The following is a 10,791-nucleotide window of genomic DNA, read 5'->3' as shown; positions in this document are numbered from 1 at the left end:
CCCAAATTGCCAGGAGACCTCCGCGAGCCTTGGCTTCACCTCCTCGCTGCTGGCAGGGACTGCAAGCCCAGTCCCCACGGTGCTCGCCAGGGCCCCAAGGTTCCTCTTGCCCTTTCTGTTGGCATGGGAAGATGGCTGGGGGGTTGTTTTGCATTTCATGTTTGTTGTTTGTTTGGGGTTTTTTTTAAGACTTCTGCAGATGCTTCCTGGCACCATGGTGCATTTGAGAAAGGTTTTGCCTCTTAATGAGTTGTTTCGGTTAGGTGCCCATGGGACATTTCAGGCAAGGGGTGGCAGATAATGGCAGCGTTGCGTGGGAAGAGCGGAGCGAAACAGGGACACTAAAGCAGCTTCAGGTGTTCTCCGTTTCCTGGGGACTGCGGAAGAAAGCGGCATCTCGGCAGACTGCTGGTCTGTCACCACCAGCGAGGATAGAGCCCACCTCGGGAGGCTGCCAAGGGGCTGAGGGGCTCAAAGACAGTCAGTGCAGAGGGTTCAACACAGGCAGAAGTGCAGTGGCCCTGGGACCGGGAGCGGTCCAGGAGGTGTGAGAGGAGGCAGAGCATCATGGAGTCTGGTGGCTGCTGTTTCTGAGCCCTGTAGGAGTGGGTTGGACTGGCTGGTGGAGAGCAGGAGTGTGGGTCACAGGGCACCTGAAATGGCACAAGAAAGCAGAAGAACTCTATGGGAGGCAGCTGGAGGCAGAGCGAGGTGTTTGTGCGGTGCCTGGCAGGTCTGGGGCACGCATCACCGCAGCACAAGAACAGCAATAGCCCACAAAAACCCACAGAAATACTTCCCAGGGACCCTGTAAACACTACAGTGCTCTTCAAAGAACTGAAATGACAGCAGGGAAAAGCCAACTCGGGTGTCACACTGCAATTTATGTCAAATTTCTAAAGGCAAATCGCTGTTTGACTGGAAAATCTATAAGGACCAAAACACCAAATCAGACTGGAAAACAGCATGGCCAGCCTACAGGCTTCCCATTCTGCTTTCTGCTGAGATTATCGGCACAGAGCAGCCTTTGCTTGCCCTGTCCTGTAATCTAACCTCCAGAGGATGCTCCTTCTACAGATTGCCTGGTAGAACAATGCTCCTAAGTCCTCTGCTCCAGTCCCTGGAGTAATCATTTGCAACACGTAAATACCATTAAACACCTCTTCCAGACTGGCAGGTGCCAGCGAGTTGTTCATCCTCTTTCAAGGCTGCTGGGATCTCCATGGCAAGAGGGCTAAGGGAGCTCAGTCTGTGCTCTCCGTGCCCCTGAACACCAGGGACCAGAGGTCTGACAGCTCTGTGCCAGCACCTGCCCCAGCTGAGCAGCAGCAGGAGCCCCCAGGCTCACAGTGACTTTAAACACGCACTTCACAGCCTTGCTCCCTTGGCTCGAGCTGAGCAAACAGAGGATGGGTGCTTCCAGAAGAGAGGTGCACAATGACTCAGATGTTGAGGGAGAAATCTCTGCCAACATGTAAGCAAATGAGGGATTGCTCCATCTGCCCAGATGTCCTTGTTACCCTGAGGAGGAACCAGTCCATCTGCGCCATCACTGAGCTTTGTGATATCTTTCCCACAAAGGTCCTTTGGAGGCTGTTAGATTTGGGGTTATGATATTAAGTGTCGTTAGAAGAAAGCTACCCAGAGTCCCAAGAGAATAGGCCTGAGAAACCTCACCCAGTCCACCCAGTCCATCCTATACTTATGTCTTTCCCCATCTTTGCCAAACCAGTTCTTAAAAGACCTCCAGGAATGGATACACCACAACGTCCCCAGACAACCCATTCCAGTGAGTCACTAATCATTACTGGGAGAAACAAGTGTCTAACCTGCTGCATTTAAGCCTATTACCTCTGGTCCCATTCATCACCAGATTGCTCCATTCCTTTCTGCAACAGTCTTTTCTGCAGGTGAAGCCCACTGAGGTGTCCCACCGCACGCTCAGCAGCACCGGCTCAGATCCACCTCTTGGACCTTGGCCCAGAACACACACACTGACCTTATACAAACGGGCAACACGGTCATCTTTTTCTCCATTTATCTCCAGTCTTCTTCCCCTGTCCATGCGTGCTGGTGTTCCTGTGGGGCCACCTCAGCTGGCTCTCTAGTGCATTTACCTGGCAGGGACAAGAAAGCAGCAGCTCTAAGACGAGTCTGCACCATTGCACAGGTAATCTTTTACCTGTCCCAAATACAAGAAGAAAGTGCTGGCTCAAGTTGCCTTCACTGAAGCTCAGACTTGCACTTTACCCTACAGTGGTAGAGGTCTGAGCTCACAGAGCTCAGCTCCAGCTCTTCTCTCCCTACTCTACCTCTTCTGGACCTGCCACTGATCGGATGGTTGCTCATGGCTCTGGAGGACACAGAAGTCGCAGCAGCTGCTCGTAGCAAAAAGCTAAATCCTGCTCCTGGGGTGACTCCATGGAAGACAAACGGTTGGGCACAATATACCTGTTTCCGTAGGGAAGCAACTGTCCTCTCCAGTTCAGCCACAAGGGACTCGAGATTCTTTCTGGAGGAAGGGCTTGGAGAAGGCGCCTCATTTCTGGGGTCAGAGATAAAAAGTGAAAGGGATTATGCAAATGTCAGCTTCCTGGATGAGAGAATCATTCTGCCGCTCCAGCATCAGCCTGCAAGTAAGCGTCAAACAGAAGTGCTCACCTGCCAGGTGCACCTGCCAAGGGATGCCAACCCAACAGCCACCCAGCCCAGACATTTAAATATCAGAGTCAGGCTCGGCACTAAAGGACTGCAGAACTTTGACTGAGCTCAGCATCTCTCTACTGAAACACCTCTGGCCTCCAGACCTTTGCAGAATGCTAATTTCAAAGGCCTAAATGGACCAAGTTATTCAAAACTTTTCTCACACTTCATAAAATGGAGGTGAAAGCAGCGGTGATACTACACCTGGGGAAGGCAGCCTTATGCTTGGCAGGTTTTTCCTCTGGGTAGCTGAAGCCAGGTGATCTCTTGCTCCGGAACCGCTGAGAAAGAGCCCTGAATTGCCCGCGTGTCTGGCAGTCTTGGGAAGGAAGGGAAAATCTCCAGTGAGTACTCGCTTTTAAAGCAAAACCATGTGGATTGCAGGCAGCGCTGCCCTCCTTCGCCAACCACCCTTGATACGTCTCTTATTCCAGAGGAGAGGAGGCAAGAAATGTGTGTAACGGGGCACGCATCATGCATGGATTCCCATGTCTCAGCTGGACATCCATACCCAGCATACCGCACAGAGACCGTGGCAAGGTCTGTGGCTTAGTGGCAGAGTTTTACAGACTCCCAAATGAGTCCGTAAAGTGATGGGTGGGGGGGATCACCCTGTTTCAGTCTCTCCCCCAGGCATGAGCTATGGGCTGTTTGCAGAGACAGAAGCCCTGGGCTAGGTGGACCTTTGGCCAGATTCAATGAAGCTAACAGGTTTCCTATAGAGGTGGTCAATGCCCCATGCCCGTGCCTCTCAGTGGTTAAGAGTCATTTGGACAAGTGCCCTTAATAATTTGGTTTAACTTTTGGTCAGCCCTGAAGTGGTCAGCCAGCTGGACGAGATGATCATTGTAGGTCCCTTCCAACTGAAATATTCTACTCTGCTCTGTTCTGTTCTACTCTATTCTTCTTGCATCCATTTGCTGACATGTGGTTCTCATGGTGTAGCAAGAAACCATCTCCTGGCATTTCATATAAGGTGACCGCATGTGACAAATGCCACCCAGAGCCATCCCCATGTCAGCTGGTGCTAGAGCAGCCTCCTTCCTCACCCTCACAACAGTCCTGCCACAAGCGAAGGTCCACCGCAGGAATCTCTTCGCAGCCAACCATGCCCTGCAGGTACGATGCCACCCTGAAGACATCTCTCTGGAGCTGCTGGATGTGGTCACTGTTGTCACAGATGACACGAGCGAGGGATGTCTGTCTGATCTGCGTCAGCTGTGCGGGCGTGAAGACGCCAGGATTCTCATACCAAAATCTGCAGTGGGTTGTAATCACAGCATGACTCAGGAGCAGAAAAGGGTGGAGAAGTGAGGCTGGGAGAGGGAGAAGAGTTCCCTTACACCTGTGTGGCAGCACCCACACCCTCAAAAAGGAGCTTTTATTCTGGTGTCAGGTGCCCTTTTCTGAACCCATAAACCCCTGTGAGCTGCTGGCCAGAGCTGCAGGGTGCCACCATCTGCGGGTACAGCCCCTCACAGGGGCACCCCAAGGCTCAGGCAGCTCTGCTCTAGCAGGCTGGGACATGGGTGAACAATGCTCCTGCCCAAAGTGCATCACCAAAGATGCGTCTCATTCACACAAGTCTCAAATAAGAATTAGAAGGAAGCTCCTGTGGACATTTTCTAGCATTTTCAGGAGATATTGGGCACATCCTCAGTGGTGCCCAGTGTCCTGCAGTGAAATGAGACTCATTACATCGGGAAAGGACACACTGGCAGGAACTGTGGCAAGTCCTCTTGGAAATACACTGGACAGAGGAGACTCTTCTTTGTATTGTAAGACAAGAAATAACTAAAAATTACAGGTTCTGTTCCTCCCATAGGGAGCAAATCCCCCCAAACAGAACACCAAAGACTTTGGGTTGACTTCAATGATAATACCTGTCTCCATCCCTCAGCCTTCTGAACTGTGTCGTTAACAGGCACATCAGCGTTGGTCCAACTCTGGTACCAGGGACGAGATCCTCCACCATCAGTGCTGGAAACAGGTCAATATTTTTGGTAGTTCCATATAAACTGCAGGATAATATATATTAAAAAAAAAAAAGTTAAAGACTATCAAAGAGTGGAGATAATAAAAATCTGACCCTATCATAGGAATTTGCATGTAAGGAACTCATCTGGACAATATTTATAATGGTATTATCTAAAAGACAATGGGATAAAGGTTTGCCTTGGAAAGGGGCAGCCAGTGCAGATAGGATGCAGTTTAGTCTCAGTGGAAAATAGCTCCAAGGCTCAATCTCCTCCCAAGCTACACCACAGCAGTGCCTGATGACATTCCACTCAGAACCAGCCTGCTCACTCGGAGAGCCCTCATTTGTCTTACCCTGTTCTTAAAGCACAGCTATTACCCTATCTTAACATCTGTGGGCAGCAATATCTGGGAAGGTTATTTGACGGATGTCCTGGGAGGAGCAGAAACTTTTCACTGACTGATCTCCAGTGATTTTGATGCTTCTGAGTCCAGGCTACAGTACCTCCTGAGCTTTTCCCTGATCTCCAGGTTCTTTATCTCATTTCTGAGGTCCTCAAACTCCTGTGCAGATGAGAGGTTGCAGAAGACCCTGAAGTCATTGTAAGGTGGGATGCCATGGTCTCGCCCTCTCTGGATGTTGATAGCAGCCAAGTCCAGTGAGACAGAGTGTGCCATGGAGAAGAGTTTCTCAGTCAGCTCCATGTTGAGGAGTTCAGAGGGGACCCGCATTTTTCCAGGAACCCCAAAGAGCCCACGGAGGAGGGGGTCAATCCCACCCTCCTGCGTGATCCTGAAAGGGGAGAAGAAGGCCTTGTGCAGGGGGATGTGGCCTTGGCGGATGGGCTGGAAGGTTTCGTTCAGCCGGTACAGGATGGGGTTGATCAAGGTGTGCCCGAAGCGGAAGGCAGCAGTGGCAAAGGCGTTGAGAATCCCCGCATTGATGTTGGGGTTGTAGCCTTTGTACTCACCCAGCATCTTCATCCCAGCTTCCCCAAGGACCTTGGGGAGCCACTGGGCATAGGTGATATGCTGCATCTGGGCACCCACAATCTTCCGCGCCTCGTGATACAGGAGGTCTCCATCCCAGTGGGGATTGAGGGCCGACAGCTCAGTGGCAATGCGGTTGTGCTCCCTGAACCACAGCGTGTGCATGGCCGTGAGACCCAGCTGCTCGTTGGCACGGTGGTCCCCAGCCAGGAAGCACGGCACGGGGCTCTCGTTCTCATCTCTCATGCACTCAGTGGGTGGCCCCACAGCAAAGGGAAGGAGATGCTTCCCCGAGCTGGGCACGACTTGCCCTTGCTTCAGCAGCCCGTTTTGGTTGCTCAGATCCCGCAGCTCCTGTGATTCCTGCTCTGTGCTGCCGTAAACATTGGAGGCATCAATGTAAGATGTCAAGTGGTTGATCTGCTCCCTGGCGTAGACGGAGTTCATCAGCAGGGAGGTCATCCCACTGCCACACACAGGGCTTGAGCGGACAAAGAACATGCAGCGCCCGTTCCTCACACGGGGGTCATTGGCAGGGACCATGACGGAGAAGCAGGGTGGGTCGTTGCTGCACACCTCGCTGCAGGGTGCTCCATCGGAGAAGCGGGACATGCTAATGGCTGCCACTGTCTGGTCCATGTCGTGGTCCAGAAACTGGCCCCACTGCATGAGCATGTGTGTGAACTGGTCATCGGGGGTGATGGTCTCAGTCCCGACCATGGCGGTGGAAACAAGGCGAGGTAGAGGAAGGGGCAGGTCCCTGGCATCTTCTGCTAAGGAAAACCCCCGGGGGAGGTTAAATCCGTTCTGGTAGGCAGGTTTGAGGAGCCTCTGGAAGGCTGTGAGGGATGCACCCCACATCGGGTGCTGGAGGTTGTTGCAAGAGCCGTCGTGGGTCCTGTACTTCTTGTGGAAGCAGATATCTGAGCAGTTCGGTGTACGGCGGTGGGCAGAGCAGCCTGACAGGTTGGCAATCATGTTCAGGTAGTGAGGGGACACCAAGTCGTTGTACCGATAGCCTGCGAAGGTAAAGGCAGAGCACCAGGTCAGACCGCGGCCACTGTAGCCATCCGGTTCGTACCACCCCGTGTAAGGGCTCCCTCCATGTGAAACCCATTGCTGGGTGGGCACTGGAAGGCCAGGTCTTTAATCGTGGTGTTGCTGTGTCATTTATGGAAGGCAGATGAAGCACAGGGTCATATCAGGCCCAGAAAGAAGAAAAGAAAGCAAAAATAATTTAGTATAAACTGCACAGAGTGGAAACCAGAAATAATGTGGCTGGTTGACCAAACTGTGGGGGTGGTCTCGGTCTCCGTTCTAGGTTTATTTTACATCTCTCTGGGTTATTGCTGCAGCCCTGAGCACCATCAAGCATCCAAACTCTACGTGACAAGCAGCAGGGAAGCCGTGGGTGACTGCCAGGATGCTACGCCATGCGAAAGCGCTGAATAATGCTGTGCCGTGCGGATGCTGACAGGGCAAGGAGGAGGAGAGGCTGGCAGTCCGACCAGCCCAGACGAGACCTGCAGCCTGGAGAGAGACTCCTCGCACCCTGGAATACATCCAGGCAGGAACAAAATATTTACAGGCCCCAAACGTACATGCCTGCTACATGATGATTCACACGTATGGGTAGAAACACGCCGTGTACAGGAATGTCTGTTGCATATAAAGGAAGCCCCAGTGAGCACGTTTTGGAGTACTGCTGCTGGGTGCTTGGACCTCTAAAAAAAGTACTAAGTACTTTTGGTGTTGCACTGCTTTGTTGTTTGCTATCCTGCCTCGATAGAAGGAACCTGAGTGCCAGACCCCATCTGAGTTTGTAGCTGAGAGGTCCAAGCAGTAGAGGGACAGGGGGATGACACCTCCCCTCCTCCGTTACAGCACCGGGTAGTCCGGAGTTCGCCAGGTTTTTCTCGTTGCCACTGGGAGGGCAGAAAACACCTCTGGCCATGCTGCTGAGGGACTGAACCTCAGATCCACAAAGGCACTCCTCCCTGAGTTAGATAGCTAAATACTTTTCAAGATTAGAGCTTTCACAGCCAGTCAAGGAATCTTCAGCAAATGGGGGCACTCAGGAAGAAACACTTCCCTGAGTACTGGGTTGGAACAGTAAACGCAAGCCCAGCCCTCCAGCGGTTATGAAAACCATGGGATGTCAAAGAGAATTGCAACCCAGACAACACATTTCTTGATATACCCAAGATTGATGTGGACTTTGGTACACCATTGCAATTTTTAAACTTTCTGGATGTCTACACACTGTTGTTTTAATTTAATCCTACGCACAAAGTTAAGAAGGGAAATAAAATCTCTCCTACCTGTGACATTCATATCCACGATCAGACCTTGTTGCACATGTTCCTGAATCAGCTGCAAGGTCCTTTCAAAGATCTCCCCTGCCCTGGCTGTTTCAATGGTGTAGGGGTCCCGGGGGTAACGGAACAGAGCCAGCAAGTCGTTGGGTGTCTTGGGGCGTCTGTTTCAAGGAATTAAAAGTGATGCAGGAACATTAAAATAAGCAGACTCTGCTCAGAGCAATGAGACTAAAGACAGCAAGAGGCAAGCTCTAAGCCTCGTCTGGTGCTTGACCCCCAAAACTAGTGTGTAAGACCAACGTGGCTTGCCTGCATATTGCAGATGATTAAAAAGAAAGGATATTTTTCCCCAGGAAAACACACATATTTAATTTCCTCAGCATCCCTGGGTTTTTCTGCCATGATAATTTATTTTTTCACTTTTCAACAACTGAAACCCAGAGGTTTTGGGCTTAATACAAACTATCCATCTTTTCAATAAAAACTTATATTGGGGTGGCAGAGGAGGGAATTACCATTCACTGGAGAAGTCATTCTTCATTGAGGAAATAGTTAGAATAATTCCATTATTATTTCTGTTCACCATACACAAAGTTAGCTGCATTTATAAAATGACTGTGCTGATTAATTTTCTTTTCTGTGCACTCTCTCTGGAGTGAACTCCAGCTGACAAAACGCACGTTGAAAATATAAGTGACCTAAGAGGTGATATTTGTGTACCAGATTTTTCCAGAATCCCAAATGCCTGTTATCAAGTTCCATCACATCCTTATATCTACATGGTGCAGCTTCAACCTCCAATACTCAAAAAAATACCATAGCCTTCATTCGTGGATTGTCAGTGATAAAACGAGATTTGAGAAAGCTGCATTTGTTGTCTTTTGTGTCTCGTTTCTGCTGCAAGTCCCAGATTGTGGCGCTTCACACACTTACTTGCTGAACAGCTCCGTGCGTGTTGAATTGATGGCGTGGTCCACGCTGCTGATGGCTTCCCGTATCGATGTGGCTACAAACGTGTCGCCGCTCCGACCGACGTCCGTGGCTTTCCAAAGCAGAAAGAAAGAACAAAATATCCTAAATTTACCTTGATATGAATTTGTCTTCCAAGCTCAAAAAAAATCTGCTTGTCAGTACAAGCCCCGTAGTAACTCCACTGCAGGTCAAGCTGTGTCTCCATTTGCAATATACACACCATGAATTTCTTTGTTTAAACAATTCTGAATTAAAAAATAACTGCCTGGAAAAGAAGGTGACGTTTTCAGGAGATGGCTGTGGAAGATGTATTCAGAGTTTGCTCCTATACAACTTTGCAGACAAATGCCTGTTTCAGTTGGTGATTAAACCGAAAGAAGAAAACGTAAAAATCACAATGAGTAAACGCAAAATAACATATTTACTTCCCACAAAAAAAAAAAACAACCCACAACTTCTAAAAGTCATTAAATTCATTTGAACGTATTGTTCATATATTAATTTTCCATTTGTGGAACACTTCTAAACCAATTCAAATTTAGCGTTAACACATCATATACATAATTTTAAATCAAAAAAGAAAGCTGCCGCTTGAATACCTTCAGAAGTAAACATGAATTCTTAAAAAATTACTCCAGAACGCATTTAAGCCAGGGCCTTTGTCACAGCTGAACAAACGAGTTCCCATTTGGCTACCAGCATATGCAATTGCCAGCTGGAAAATGAGGTAGCAATCAAAAATAAATCACAGAAATTATCTTAGGAATAATTTCAAATTACAAAGACATTTCAGATGACTCTCAGCTCCTCGCATACAACCCCTGTATAGAAAATGATACTAAATTAATCTAATAAGCTACTCACTATCCATGCTGGCTATTCCTGCGTGCTGGACGAATACCCCTTTACTGCTATTTTTAACCTCATTGCTCGTCTGTGATTTTGTTTCCTTCTCCGTTCTTCCATACCCTCTAAGAAGTACAAGTTCCACTCCTGACCCCTGGTTTGCCTAGCAGAGTTGTCCTACTGCTCTTTATTCATTACAACTGCCCTAATGCACGGAGCAGTAGCTGGAAAACAGCGACTTCTTTCCCATCCCCAGGGGACCGAGCAAACATTTCAGCCCTGGTATCTGCAGCACCAACGCTGTTCTCCTCCTCCCTCCGCTGGCGTGCAGGTTACGGTGACTTGTGACACATTTTAATCAGTTTCTCCCTCCCAGCAGAGGCAGTAACTACGCGCACGCCAACAGCTCGGCTTGCGGGAGGCGGATTAAGCCACCTTGGGCTTTGTGGGGAGCAATTGCAGCTCAGTTGAGAAAACAGCGAGGAGCAGCTGGGAGGCGCATGGGCTTTCACGGCCCAGCAGCTCCCATCACGCCTGCGAGGGAGCTGTCAGCAAAGAAGCTAGAGAAATAACAGTTATCTGTTCAAAGCGTAGGCGCCCACACAGCACGGCCCCTCCTCGCACCAGAGCGAGAGGAGACGCGGGAGGCACGCGGGAGATGCCCTACCGGTGATGGTGAGCTGCATGGCGCTGGAGGTGAAGCCAAAGGGGTTTCTTGCGATGCACTCGTATCTGCCCTGGTCAGCCACGCCAAGGTCTTGGATGGAAAGGGTCCCGTCTTGGCTTATGTGGAACTTGCCACTCTCTGTGATCTGGATGCCCTCCTGCCGCACCATCAAGAGACAGAAAACGTGTGAGGGAATGGAAAGTTTCCCACCATCCCAGCCCCCAGCCCATTCAGCAAACCCGCAGATGGATGCGATGAACTAAGGTGGCCACCAGATGTTAGCATTGCTCTTCCAGAGAAACCAGCAAGCCATCCCAG

The 10,791-nt window shown here is 50.0% G+C and overlaps 1 protein-coding gene across 2 annotated transcripts in view; it reads right to left on the bottom strand.

Moving 5' to 3' along the window:
* Window positions 1-515: 515 nt before the first annotated feature.
* LOC101917172 (peroxidasin homolog) overlaps window positions 516-10,791 on the bottom strand; it is a 47,649-nt gene continuing 37,373 nt past the window's right edge. Inside the window, exons 15-24 of one of the 2 annotated variants that reach the window (XM_005239941.4) lie at window positions 10,474-10,630; window positions 8,922-9,030; window positions 7,992-8,149; window positions 5,186-6,689; window positions 4,587-4,721; window positions 3,753-3,961; window positions 2,908-3,022; window positions 2,452-2,545; window positions 2,000-2,117; window positions 516-653 (exon numbers count right to left, since the gene is read on the bottom strand). In XM_005239941.4, the coding sequence (XP_005239998.2) occupies window positions 2,022-2,117; window positions 2,452-2,545; window positions 2,908-3,022; window positions 3,753-3,961; window positions 4,587-4,721; window positions 5,186-6,689; window positions 7,992-8,149; window positions 8,922-9,030; window positions 10,474-10,630 (2,577 nt within the window). In that variant the 3' untranslated portion in view covers window positions 516-653; window positions 2,000-2,021. The other variant, XM_055813588.1, reaches the window with a different exon arrangement.

This window comes from Falco peregrinus, chromosome 9, assembly GCF_023634155.1.
Source record: "Falco peregrinus isolate bFalPer1 chromosome 9, bFalPer1.pri, whole genome shotgun sequence".
Lineage (NCBI taxonomy): Eukaryota > Metazoa > Chordata > Aves > Falconiformes > Falconidae > Falco > Falco peregrinus.
This window is presented reverse-complemented; position numbering and strand designations above follow the sequence as displayed.